General features: G+C 40.9%; 1 protein-coding gene across 8 annotated transcripts in view; it reads left to right on the forward strand.

Annotated features, from left to right (window-relative positions):
- DDX4 (DEAD-box helicase 4) overlaps positions 1–14,290 on the forward strand; it is an 88,484-nt gene that overhangs the window by 36,939 nt on the left and 37,255 nt on the right. For 7 of the 8 annotated variants that reach the window (XM_019532078.1, XM_019532081.1, XM_019532077.1 and 4 more), the window contains 5 exons: positions 4,335–4,412; positions 5,858–5,935; positions 9,793–9,846; positions 10,798–10,848; positions 11,186–11,257. In XM_019532078.1, coding sequence (XP_019387623.1) covers positions 4,335–4,412; positions 5,858–5,935; positions 9,793–9,846; positions 10,798–10,848; positions 11,186–11,257 — 333 coding nt within the window. The remainder of the gene's footprint in view (positions 1–4,334; positions 4,413–5,857; positions 5,936–9,792; positions 9,847–10,797; positions 10,849–11,185; positions 11,258–14,290) is intronic. The other variant, XM_019532083.1, reaches the window with a different exon arrangement.

Below are 14,290 nucleotides of genomic sequence, written 5' to 3' on the forward strand. Positions count from 1 at the left end.
AAGGGGACTCGGGGAAAGATCACAGTCACTGGCTACCTACAGATGTCAGTCTCCCCTCCGCTTCCCCTCCTTCTCAGTTTCTGTTCCCCTGAAAGACTGCCTTCTGAATCCCCGAATCTTTTCCGAATTGATTTGGAGGTTTTTCGGTCTCCCGGTTTGATTTGGGTTCGGCGATTCTGCCTCAGAATCGAATCGGTGACTGAAGCTTTGCACACCACTAGTAATCCCCCTTTGTTCTCCATGGAGAGGACTGGAAAGAAAAAGGGAAAACATTATTCGGTAGCGTGTGTACGCATATATACACACTCTTCCTATATTTCCCCCACTTTTTTGCAACAGAAAAATTGTCATGACTTCTGGGTGTAAGAGAGACCTTCCCTGGGTAAAAAAGGAAAATGTGGCAAGTATAAGCAGTGCAAGAAGGAGACACAGGGCCTAGTTGCAAGAATTAAACATCATAATGAAAGCTGCTTATTGGGAGACAATGATGTGGATGAAGATATGGGTATGTCTGAGGAACAGTGTGGATCCAACTAGTCAGTAAATTAAATAATTCACTTTGCAATACGTCATTCTTCAAGACTCACTCTATGCCTTTTAGTATAAGTGTGTAACAAGTAAATTCCCAAGCTGTTTGCTATATTGGATGTTGCTAGAAAAAAAAGTTTAGCTTAGCTAATCGTTATGGCTTGCTTAATTAGTTAACTAGGTTTAGAATCTAACACCTAAGTTTACGGTACAGAAAGCTGCAGTAAGAGAAATCTGGAGTTGCCAGTTGCCATTGGGTGTTATTTTCTTAGTTTATATTACATAATACATGCCCCTTATTTTGAAACATGGCCCCAGACCACAATGGTGATGCCATAAGTCTAGTCCCTATTTTAGTTGAGCATAACTCAGCTTCCCCAAGGGAACCCCATCCTATACTTGTTTTCTCAAGTGCCAGTGAGTTCCGTGGGGCTTAGTCCAAAATTAAGCACACTCTAAGTGCAGTCAGTGTTAGTTTTTTTGGTAATTTGGAATTGGATCTGCATCCTTGCTGAAAAGAATGTAAATAATTAACTGAATAACAGAGTGAGACGAACTGAGAAGAATGACTATACAAAAATCACTTTTGTTTCAGAATCCTATTTAAGTATAAGGGACTTTGACTGTCTATCTGCAACAACTTCAGAGTCATCCATTGGTACTTTAGCAGCAGTGATGCAACTGAACGTGTTTCAGTCAACAAAGTATCAGTAGGAGGCAAAAGATTTCAATCATCCAGTAAAGCCACTGTCATGGATGAGTTTGTAGTAAGGACCAGCAAATACCAACAAGACACCATAGATGAAAAGATTGCTCGGTTCATTTATGCCCCAAATTCTCCTTTTCGCATTGTTACCAATAAATACTTCATTGACATGGTTGACTTGTTATGACCAAGCTACACACTACCTGGTAGGGTAGACATTGGTGGAAGGCTGCTAGATACAATGTATGAGAGAGAACTTGAACAGTGTGCAAGAAACACCGAGGGGAAATTAGCCAGTTTAAGCCTTGATCTGTGGAGCAGTGTACACAATGATCCAGTAATATGTGCCTGTGTGACAACAGAAGATGGGGTTTTATATCTGTCAGAAACAATAGATACATCGGGAAATGCCCATACAACAGAATATTTAAAAGTGGCAGTGAAAGTTGTAATAAACAGTGAGAAAAATTTCAACTGTCACGTGCGCAGTTTTGTCCCAGACAATGCTGCAAACGTGGCCAAGATGAGAAGATGCTTAGAAGAAGAAACAGAAGGATGCTCTTTAATAACATATGCCTGCAGTGCCCATTCAATGTGTCTTTTAGCCAAAGATGTACTTCTCTAAGAATAAAGGAAAATGTTGTTCAAGTTGCAAAATACTTCCATAACGACCATTTTGCTTCAGCTGCCTAGGTAGATGCCTAACTTCTGAAGAAGATGATGCTGCCATGGTATGGGCATCTCAAAATTACTCCTCACTTAACGCCAGTTGTCATAAATTTTGGGGCTGGAGGGGAACCATTTAAACAGTACATGTTACTGATGATGTTTTGAACAAAGTAAGTCCCCTGAATTGGTGGAAATCATTAGCCAGGCACCTTGAAACAGTTCCTTCAGTTGCTGAGCCAACTTTTCACAGCAGTCGTTTCCTCTGCAGGGACAGAGAGAATATTTTCATCACTCACTCAAAGCTAAGAAACTGACTGGGAGCTGAAAAAGCAGGAAAACTCATATATCTTTTTCAGTCTATGAATAAAAATGACAGTGGGAGTTGGGGAGACGAAATCTAGTTAGAGAAGTTTTAAGGACAAGTGTGTGTTTTGTGTTGTGATGACTTGTCTGTTAGTAAATTTGAAAATTAAAAAAAGAGTTTGAGGGCAGGTGTTGTAAAATGTTGTATTGAGTTGTAAATTAACATGTTTTAGTGATCCAATTTGCGCCACTGTTTAAGAAAATATGCGAAGTATCAGTGGGAAACTTGGTTTTTTCTTGGTGATTTTTAAATCATGATTTTTAAATCATCCTGGAGCAGGGGGTTGAACTAGATGACCTTCTGAGGTTCCAACCCTAACTTTCTATTATTTTGCTGTCACACTTGGACCCTGCACACATCAGTAGAGTTCTTTGTGTATTTTATGGACAAAATGTTCAATTCTTCTGTATTTGTGCAATGTCAGTGTCTTCCATAGGAGATTGGTGCTAAGAGATAATGGAAGAGGAGGAATTGATGATATTTACACAACAACAATGTCTGCAAGTTGCTACTGATTTATTTACATGAGGGAAGCACTTCAGAGCCTGTAATGGGCTTTGGGATAATCAGCTATGGCTGTATTAAATCTGAATGTTGTTTGTATTTTAGGCAGGCTTTGATGCCTTTGTGGTGTGGGATGCTACTGTCATCCATGGTTGAAAACATGGCATTTTTAAGGTAGTCTATCTTGTCATTTAAAGAAAAAGCTTATTCATGGCTCTGAAACCTGGTAGCTTTCCAGTGAGGGTACTGCAGTTGGAGATGGGTCTCCTGGAGTTCCCTTTGTTTCTTCATGTTGGAGATCATGTATAATATTCTGGCATTCAGAGAATACACAGTTCTGAGAAGTGGCAGAGAATGGATTTGGTTATGTATTTGTGTTCAGGGATGGTTAGGGTCCTGTTTGAGGTTTTTACAGTTAACTACCCAATTGCCTGTCAAGAGTGACGGGGGTGGGGGGTGGAATTGTGATGGAGTGCTGCCACCTAATGCCCCATGCTACTGCTGTTCTCCATCTTACAGGGAGTGGGGTGGAGGATCCAGTCCTTGATGCTGCTTGCAGGGAGTTAAGTGGGGTGGGGTGGGGGAACCGAGGCCAGCAGTTCCCCTACCCTCTCTCCAGTCCTTGGCACAGCTTCAGAGTCATAGCGGCACTCAGCTGTGCTTGGAGCACTCTGGCTATTTCCATCAAATGCATTATAAACTTGAATATGGTCCCCTCTCTTCCTCCCCCATCCCCTCAGCAACAGATACTTTCCTACAAGTTTTGTCACCCTTCAGTACGATCCTTTTCTGCATTATTGACTTGGCAGGCAGACTGGGCAGTTTATCTGCTTGTGCTCCAAACACTTTGTGCTTAACTTCTGAAATGTGTTATATGCTTCAAACATGGTTTTGAAGTTGTTTAAGGTAATCCATGGTGCTTGGCAGTTTACAGAATACTTGATCATGACTCTATCCTTTTGTTTCGTGCTTCTTTTTTGAGGACTTACTCGAACATGGCAACAGCTTTTAATAGAACACCAAGAGAATCAATTTTTAAATATTTTGGATTTTGCAAACACACACAGATCCTGAATCCCTCATAGTACTGATCAAATTGATGCATTCTTTGAGTTGCAGGCACACTATTTCAAAACCAAGCATGAACCTGAGCCTTTGTTGTTGTTAAATTAAAACAGTAGATTAACTTTAAATTGTGTACATACAAACTTTCGTGTACTGCCATTTTTTCTATCTTAAGATGAGAGATGAATTTTGTATGAAAGGAGATGCAGATAATCGCTAAGCTGTAAACTGAATACAAAATAGTTCTGTGGTAAAAATGAAGTGATTTGTTGTGTGGATACTAGAATCTTTGGAAGCATGCTAGAAGAGCTCTGTTATTTGACAAATAAATGTTTTGCTTCAAAACTTGTCCTTTACTCTGGATTTGGGTGAAAGTAAGGGAAATTTGAATAGGAAAGGAATGTGCCATATGTGGTATATTTGGCTGTCCTGGGTAAAAGTGTTGACACCTGTTCAACATTCAAAAAATAAATTGATTTTCTTTTTCCAAACTTGCAGATGTCAACGAGGAGCCTAACCGAGGATGTCAGCCCAGAATGAGAGGGTTTAGTAGTAGAAGGAATTTTGGAAGCAGAGGTTATTTTATTAATTTTATTCTCCCCCCCCCCCCAACGCCCCACCTTTCTACTGGGTTTTGTTTAAACTTTAACAATGTATTCTGCCCAACAGGGTAGTACACAACCATAAACAATTATTACTAATGTAGGGTACATAGTGCTGCAAGTAGAACATGATGAAGATAAATGTATTGGGTGTGGTCATGAGTCAAAGCCCTCCATAATGTTGTTGTGCAAATTACATACAATAAGGCACGGTGCCCAGTTTTTGTTTTTTTTTCTCAGAGCAGTGCCCAGTCCATGCATGGGCCAGATTTGTATGGTGGTCCTGATCTAGCACCTGGGGCATGTGGCAGGCATCTTCTGGTTGTGTGGAAGGGTAACCTAGTCCTGCCGGTATAGGGGTGGGGGAATGGTTTGGCCCTATGGCAGGTAAAGAAAAGGCCTGGCCCCAACTCAGCCCTGTGGGGCAGTGGGGAGACCTGACCCTGCAGGGTAAAGAGGTTGCAGCCTGGCTCCAACTGGCTTGGTGGAGCTTGGGGTTTGGGCATTTGGCAGGGGGGCAGGTGCCCATAATTAATAGCTACCACATTTCCAGACTATGGAGAGCCCCGTGGGGTGGCTGCCTTGGTTCCATGGGCTGTGTTTGGCTCGTAGGCTGGAGGTTGAGTACCCCTGCAAAGGTATTCGGCTGCAAAGTCTATAGGTCCAAGATCTCCTTTATAAAAACTAGTCTTTGTACAGTACACGTACAAAATACAGTATAGCTTGCTGAAATGCATACCAGTACTGTACCCAATTTTTTTAACAATAGAGCTGATTACAATCAAGCCAAGTTTGAGTATCTGTTAAGCGCATAAACTACCTTAATTGATGCACTCAGCATACACACAGCAGTGGGGAAGTATTGGGATTAGGCTTGGGTAATGGAACAGACAATCACTGAGCACTCCTGGGATCTTGAGGTAGTGGTGGAGAGCACAGGAGAGTACTCACTGATAGCCTTCCCTGCTCAGCATTGGAATGAGGGGCTGAAGGGGAAGGCAGAACATTGTATTGTGATTATGCTTGGAGTACTTATGTGGCCCTTGTTATGCTGTGTAAAGCATTCATGTGTGACATGGAACAGTTGCTGAATGAAATGGTACAAAATAGTACCTGTTCCCTTTGGGGATATTTTAGTCTGGAGACCATGCAGTTAAAGTGCACTGTACCTCAGTAAAGTGACAGTCTTGATGATAGCTTATACCTTTCTGACTTCTTAGCCCTTTTTTTTTTTTTTTTTTTTTTTGAAGATCTGAAATTGAGTGGGTGTGTGAAACTTGAGTATAAAAGCCAATTTAGCATTCTTCCAAAGAAGCTTTTGCATTACACACACCCTTGCTTGTGGCATGCTCTTTTTATGGTGAGTAAAATAGTTGATCAGGAACTTGTCCTTACAAGTCATAATCTTTTTTTCTGTAGATGCCAGTGAGAATCTCAGTACAGAAAATACTCCCAGAGAAGGTGGATTTGGTAGTGGAAGGAGTTTTGGAAACAGAGGTAAACTTTCTATTCAGCATTTGTAGACTCGTTACAAGGAACTTTTTAGTATCTGCGATGTCATTAGTGCTTACTGCTGAATTTTTCCTGTCTTGGATATTCATTTTGGAACTACTTTGCAAGGTGTCGGCTTTATTAAATTAAGAAACATGTTCTTCCGTATTTTAATACAAGTGATCATTGTTAATGTAGACCTAAAATGGCTTGATGTTAGTTCTGAGATTAGATGTTGATATTAAGCTTGCTTTTTTTTATCAGCAGATATTTGCACAAGCTCTTTTAAATCTCTTAAATTCTCCCATTTATATTTGGGTACTCCATTTTAATAGATACCTTCCCCTTGGGTGTTTTGTTGATTCTGAAATTCTGCGTAAGACGTAGTGGTATTGATAGCTTCCCTTTTGCAGGGTGTCGATGAGTGTTCAGGGTTTTCATCAGCTCAGCCTTGTAATTATTTGCTGTGAGACCCCATTTAGGTTTTTAGGGATTTAACATTACCTGGAAGGAGAAGGATATGTTTACAAATCTTGATAGGGTTTTTTCCTTAGATCAGTGACAAAAGTAAAGGAACTATTCCAGACTGAAAGTCAGTATCCTGCCCCATTAGAAGAGCTGACCTCTCATTTCTTGTGGCTAGAGTCCTGTTTAGGTCATTCCCAACGCATCCATCTTGGCAAGTTTCTGAAAACTTGCAATTACAGTAGCATCTCTGCATAACAAGATGCCCCTTATCTTAATTTTTCAAACCTTGAGATATGGTGTACTTGACTGGGATCCACCTTTAGTTGAAATAACTACAGTTTGTTTCCTACTTCATCTACTTCAGTTGATTAGTCTGCCAGTTCATCTCTACTATTCCTGTAAGACTTTTCTTCCAACAGTGGCTATTTCTAAAATAAATAGTGTTTAAAGATGCTGCAAGGTTTGCATCAATAACATTTTTCACGGTAGAGCAGTAGAAACAATACAGCATGCTTCAGAATATTTTTTTCATTCTTATTTTTCTCCTTCAGTCTTGTACCAGTACTATAACATGGCATAGTTGATTAGGGATGTGGGAGGGTAATGTGTTCTGTGTTACTTGAAACATCAGGTATTGGCTAATATTATTTGTACTGGATTTGTATTAGATGTTTCCGATACCAGGCAATGCTCTGTGGCTTGTGCTATCCAGCTAATTGGACTACTTTATAATAATTTCCTTTGACTTACGAAATTTGTGAGTGTGTATTTGTGGAAATCAGTGTGGTGGTCCTTCCGATGTAGCTTGCTTTTGTTACCTCCAATTACACTAGAAAATAAACTTGAAGAAAGAAACAACTCTATTTGAGACATGCAAGTTTGGTATCTAGCCTCTTCTTGGCAAATGTTTTGTAGAGATGTGCTTTGGCATAAGATAAGTGGTAAGTCACATTTCTTTTAAAGTGTCCTGGCAGGTGGGTTTAGATTTTGTCTGTTAGTGAGAGACATAAATATCAGATGCTGAGTATTTTGCAGGGCCAGTAGTTAAGTCTTATACAGTGTAGATTGTAATTCTAATGAGAAATTGTATTATTATTCCCTCCTAAAGCATTTAAGAAACTTGTGCATAGACAGTATTTAACCATTCCCTCTTTGCTTAAGATGTCCTTTTGTTTACAATAAATGCTATTTATGCCTACATCTTAAACTGGTATTATGGAAAGATTAATATAGTCTTCTCTAAGACCTGTAGGTGAGTAGTAAACTTTGAGAAAAGTCCCTATTCTTCACTGGAATAAGTTTATAACCTTCTGGCAGAATCATGTTTTCATTCTTCTTGAAAGAAAAAATTAAGGTGAAATTAAGGTAATGCTTATTAACAAAATGTAAAATGTGTCTAACTCTTAAATCTGCCTGGGAAAGATTGTAACTCAGTCCTTATAGTGTAGGCAGTTATAGTGTATCTACCCTCTTTTGAATTAATACAGAATAATTTTCTGCTGTAACAGTAACACATTATTTAGCAAGGTAAGTCTATTCACTTTCTGATTTCTGAATTTTCTTCCAGGCACTTGAGCTATTCCTATGAATAATTAAGTAGCTTGCATTAACCATGTCCCTTTTAACATTTGTGGCAGCTCTTTCTTTAGCAGTGTCTTTAGAGGCTTTCATCTATTGCTGTCCATCTTGTCTTGAATACAGCAGCAACTTTCTCTTGTTCTTTCTACTATTCTCCTTTCATGGGTCAGAATATTATGAAGTGTTGTTCAAGAACATAACTACCTTTCTGTTTCTTCCTAACCCACAATAGATGGAACAGGGCAAGAATTTGTCCTGTCCTTGTGGTTCTTAGAGCAAACCTCTTGTATTAGGGATGGTCAACACCCAGCCCGTGATCCAAATCTGTACCGTGGAGCCATGGCTTCTGGCCTGTGGAGCTCCCCACAGATCAGAAAATTAGGTGGCAGGGGGTAGGGGAAAAGCAGTGGCAGTTAATACTTCTGTCCTTCCCTTGCTGTGAAGTGCCCTAGCCCTGCGTGGGAAGGACAAGGATTAGGATGGGGAACTCATTACATATTCTTTCTTTCTCTTTGGTATTTTAATGACTTTTCCAGCTAATAGTGGAAAGATGGTAGTGTTACATTCATTTTTTTTACTAAAATGAAGTAGGGTTTGAAATGGTGAGACTTCCTAACAAACTGAAAGGCAGGTGGAAACTCTTTGAAGACAAGTGCAGCCCATATCTTTCATGAGAAGAAAGAAATGAGTTCTAAAAAGAGAATTGGACCTCCTAAAAGGTCCAATTATAACATTCCGTCTTGCTGCCCTTTCTTATTCCTGCATAAGGAGCGAACCCCCCCAAGTAATTATAGATGAAATCGAAGCTAATTTTTTAAGCCAAGATTAAATCTGTATTCCAGAATATTTTAAACCCAAATGTAACTGTAATATGATAGGGTAGCTAATTTAAACTATTTGTTTGAAGAAGAATCAATGTCTTTTAATCTTTAAGATATTTAATTGTTCCATCTCTAAAAGTGATTTAATAGGCTGAGTAATTTGATCTATTTCTTGATATAGGTTGCTTCAGTGAGGTTTTCTAAAGTAATATTATTCAAGCATTTTATTTTGGAAGAGTGATTACACCCCTCACACCTAATCTCAGTCCATCCCACCACTTTGCTAATTTGTAAAATATATAAATAAAACATTCATTGGCATTTGAGATGCTGTGTGCAATAGTTTAAATATAGTTTGCACAAGGTATGTGTTCCTCTTGATAATGTGATATTAATTGTGGACTCAGGTGATTGGCAGTTGATTCCTATGCAATGGTAAATAAGTGTATTGGAAAATAAGGTTACTACTACTATTTTCCTACATACAGCCCACACACTCAAAAATCAGCCCCTCAAAATTGGGGTGCATGTAGTAAGTGAGGAAGTTGATTTTCCACCTGGGGTTAGAAGCACCCTGCTCCCTGATTCCTACCTCACAATGCAGGAGCTGTGCTGGTGTTGTTCAGGAAGGTAAGGGAGTCAATTGACATAATGGCTCATTTGTCTTCAGCAGCTAGCGATTCAACTTCAGTTGAAAGGGAGGGTGAGTCAGTTGAAGATTAGGCTCTGTCCCTGCCCTGTGCAGTCATAACTTTGGACAAATCTTTTTTTAAAAAGCAGAATGAAGAAAGATAAGGTATGTATTTAATTTATGGGCGTGCCACATATGAGAAAATATTGTATTGATAGCTGATAAAGTTTTTCACTGTTAGATTGGGTTGAGAAGGGACAGGAAAATCTGTTAAAGTTGAGACTCGGTCTTTGCAAAATTAGACATGGTTCTGAGATCTTTAATTTCTTAAACTTTCACTTGAATGCGTTTTTTTTTTTTTTCAGAAGAACGTACTGAAGATGCCCACTCCAGAAGCAGAGGATTTTCAAGAAGAGGAGGTACGGGCACAAGCAAATTGGCAGTAATATTTTAAGGGAGAGACTTTCAGGCCAGGGGAATTTTCATTGGCTTTCATTTGGAATTGGATGATTAGATGCCTCTTGTACATTTGAAAATCCACCCCATAATGTCATCATTGACTTAGTGTCCTTTGTTTTGATAAAACAGAAAAATTAAAAATCATGAATAACCGTTGAAAAACCAGTTTTACAAGATAACATTCAGAGTCGTACAAAAAATAAATATTTATAATATTTTGGAGCAATAAAGAATATTATTTTCTTCTTTATGGTTACATGAGTGGTGACCTGAAACTCCTTGTAAATGTATTGGGAGCACATTCTAGGTCCAGAGTAAAACAACACATTTTTTATTTAATATGGTGAGTATTTCTTCCCTTCTCTTTGACTGTGTGACTCTGTTCCATGTGCTTAAAAAAGGTAATAAAAAAATGAAAGACCAGGTACATAGGAGTTGATGTAGAATGAGAATAGTTTTCACTTTTTTTCTGTTTTGGCCCTGTACCCAGGCTGCTGGGTTTTCTCTAGTTTCACACCAGTGGATGTGAGTAAAGAAAACTGACTTTTTGACTCGGTGTTCTGATTTAACCACATTGTTATCTTTCCCAGAATTCATAGTTTTAAAGGTTGGGGTTTGTATCTGAATAGCGTGGAGAGAGAGAAAATCACTCCAAGGTTTTAATTTCTTCTTTCCATATCTTCAATGTGCACTGGAAGCATTACTGAGGAGGGGGTAGCATTTTCAATTCTTTACTTCAAACCTGTTTAAATAAGTCACTTGACTGTGCTTGTGTCTCATTTTAATAATATTGGTTGATGATGTTTCTTTACTCTTTGTAGAAAGCATAAAGATGTGCATGTGCAAACAGTGCAACTGATAAGCAGTGAAGTCTGTTCAGATTTTACAGTTGCCATTATGCTGTATTATAGGTGCTCGAGGGGATTTCAGAGGTGGCCGTGGAGGATTTGGTCCAAGTCAGTGTAAGCTTGATAATGTTGAACTTCTGGCACTTAGCAGTAACTGAATTTAAAATACAATTTTTGTTGTGGTGGAGTTTCCCAAGTGATTTTAAAAATGTAATAAAGGTTCAAGTTATGAACAGGTGTTTGAGCTGTGCAAAAGCATGCAAGCAAAGTAAATGAACAAGTTTTACTTATAAAATGGGGGATTTTAAATTTAATGCATGTTTTTCCTAAAATTTAAACCTGTGAGGCTGCTGCTTTTTGTAGTTCGTAAGGAATAGGAATTTCTAATTCAGGGCTGAATATTTTATTTTTAATAAATACTTTTCTAATAATGTTGTACATATTACTGTAGATAATGAAAATGAGCAACGAGAAAGAGGACCGCATGTTGGCCTTAGGAGGGGAATGTTGGGAGGCCCTACAGGTGATGTTTATTTATATTAAAGTTTTGCAGATATTTTAATGTGTGGTGTTTGCAACCAACTTGTTTCTAACCTAATGGATTAATTCCTTTTTTCGCTTCAAAACACTAAACCTTCTTTGTTCTACAGCTGTATTTACTTACATTTCTTCTGTGCTCAAGCTGGAAGATAAGCTAACACAAAGGCCCCCCCTCTACATGATATTGCAGTTAATTGAGACCAGCTACCCATGCAAAGTACCTATCATATCATTAAAAGGTGGTCCAACCAGCTATAAAGTTAGACCTTGAAAATGTCTGTTTACTTTATAGCTGTTTGCTGCCTAGCTTTAACTTGCATGTGTAGCAGGGTCTGCCCCTGTGGCTGGGAGCCCCATCAGCTGACCTGGCTCTCAGCTGCAAGAGTGTGCCATGCACAGCCAGGAATGGGTATCTTGTATCTGTGGAGTTGCCTTATGTTCCTTTCTTTTAAATGCTGCACTTTAAACTGGAAGTCTTAGAATTGATCTTTGAAAGGGTTTTCTGCTTCTTAAGAAAAGGTTAAATACACAGTCTAATAGAAGTGTCAAAATACAGTGAAAGTTGTGTGTTAAATATGCGATTCTCAGGCAGGGTGCCATGGCACTTTGGAGTACCTTGAAATAATTTGTGTTAGTACTGTTAAGCATGCAAGCATGAATTGCGATATAAAACCAGAAGTTTTGAACAGGAATCCATAGTGTCAAAACCATTCTGTCCTGTTGTAGTCTTTCTGAGTTCTTTGCTAAAGAAGAATTGCTCTATTTTTCTGTAGTCAGAACAAAGAGCTGGCATTTTCTGACGGTGGTGGGGGTGTCAATCATATTAACGTGTGCCTCAAGTTTAAAAATGTTGAGAGCCACTGAGCTAGACTGTTGTTTTGGCACTGCCTTCTACTTTAGGCTTTTTGCAGGATGCAGCACAGCGAGCTACGGATTGGTAGCTGACATGGTTTTTTGTTTTTGGCCTCTATTTCAGTACGGCCTATTCCTAGCTTGTCTTGTAGCTGTATCAGTTCCTGTTTTTCATACGGAATAGCTCGTTCTGCCAGTTTGGTTTAACCAGCCATTTTATTAAACTTGACAGTAGCTTTCACACAAGTAGTGCTGAATGTGTAGGTGGTCCCCGCTAGTTCGCCAGTTCCAGTGGATTAGCTTAAAAGACAGTGATTCATCATTAAAATATAAGCATTTGGGGAGCAGAGTACCTGTCTTGTCCAGATACTAAAATTACTTCAATTAAATTTCACAGTGTTACTGTATGAACCTAGCATTTCCTGCTGAATGCCACTTTTCTCTGTATTTATTGCCTCTGCTTGAGTACATGTGTTTGAAAAAAATACAAAATCAGTGGTGCTGTATTTTCAAGGGCACATCATAAACTGCAGCAGCTGTGCCCTTCCAACTGAAGGATAGGAATTCCAGTGGATTGGAGGTTGATATCTTCATTAGGGGTGTACACTTAGAGATTTTTGGGACTGATACTGATATTTAAGGAGGCATACTAGCCAATACTGATCAGATTTCCAATACAGCTGCCTCCAACTGGTAAGTCTGGTGTGGTGGGAGCGGGGAGAGAAGGGGCTGGGGGAGGGGTAGATCAGCAGTCCTCATGGTGAGGGAGGGAGCAGGTAATGCCAGGGCGGGGCAGGCAGAACCATGGGGCTGGAGGGGGGGAGGAGGGAGAGAGGGGGTTGGCTCCTGCTGCTGCTTGCACCCCAGGAGGGCAGAGGGGCATGAGCCTCTCAGATGTGTGGGGTTGAGTGACCCACAGCCGGGGCTGTGTAGGCCTCTTCTCAGTGGGCCCTGGGCTTGGAGTGGGCGCCAGCGGCTCTGGGAGGATGCTGCATCCACCCAAATGTCACTGCTACTCTGCTCCCAGCGCTGCCACCAGCTGCGCAGTGCAGCTCCTGCTCAACACCCCACCTCTACCCACAAGCCGGGAAGTGCTGTCAGCGCCTGCTCTGAGCCCAGCTTCTGCCAAAAAGATCCCTGGCTGCAGCCTGCCCTGCCCTGCCCTGCCCCACTCTTATCCAGAGGGCAATGCCTCCTTCCTTGCCTCTCCCCCCCCCGGTGCCCTCCTGGGGTGCAAGCAGTGGTGGGAGCTGCCTCTTCCCCTCCTCCAGCCCCCCCACCCCCAGCTGCAGCTTCAGCCCCCACAACCCTGCCTGGGCAGTGCCTGCTGCTGCTGCCCCCTCCCTCACCATGGCGGGGGGTGGTGCTGATCTGCCCCTACCACGCCCCTTCCCTTCCACCACACCAGACTTACCAGCTGGAGGCAGCTCTCCATGGCCCAGGGTGGAATAGGACCACTACTGAATGGGCAAAAGCAATTGGTGACAGACGGGAAGGACAAGGCTGAACTGCTTAATGAGTTCTTTGTCTCAGTCCCCCTAAAAGAGGGGCAAGACAAGTCTCACATGGTAGAGAGGCAACAGCTGGGCACCAGACTACCAAGCGTTGACCCTGAGATGTTGCAGAGTCACTTGGAAGGACTGGATGTGTTTTATGTCGGCAGGCCTGGATGAGCTCCATCCGAGGGTACTGAAGGTACTGGCCAATATAATTGGACAGCCACTGGCAAGAATATTTGAGCACTCGTGGTGCACAGGACAGGTCCCAGAGTACTGGAAAAGGGCCAGTGTGGTCCCTATTTTCAAGAAGAGGAGGAAGGAGGATCCAGGCAACTATAGGCCAGTCAGTCTCACCTCCATCCTTGGCAGAGTCTTTGAAAAGATTATTAAGGCTCATATATGTGAGAGCCCAGCAGGAAAAATTATGCTGAGGGGAAACCAGCGTGATTTCATAGTGGGTAGATCATGCCTGACTAATCTAGTCTCTTTTTATGACCAGGTTACAAAACACCTTGACACAGGAGTAGGGGTTGATATTGTTTACTTAGACTTCAGGAAGGCCTTCGATACGGTATCCCACCTCATACTGGTGAACAAGTTAAGAGGCTGTGGCTTGGATGATTACACAGTCCGGTGGGTGGCAAATTGGCTAGAGGATTGTACCC

Source organism: Crocodylus porosus, unplaced genomic scaffold (assembly GCF_001723895.1).
Source record: "Crocodylus porosus isolate Cpor-Errol unplaced genomic scaffold, CroPor_comp1, whole genome shotgun sequence".
In the NCBI taxonomy this organism is placed as follows: Eukaryota; Metazoa; Chordata; order Crocodylia; family Crocodylidae; genus Crocodylus; species Crocodylus porosus.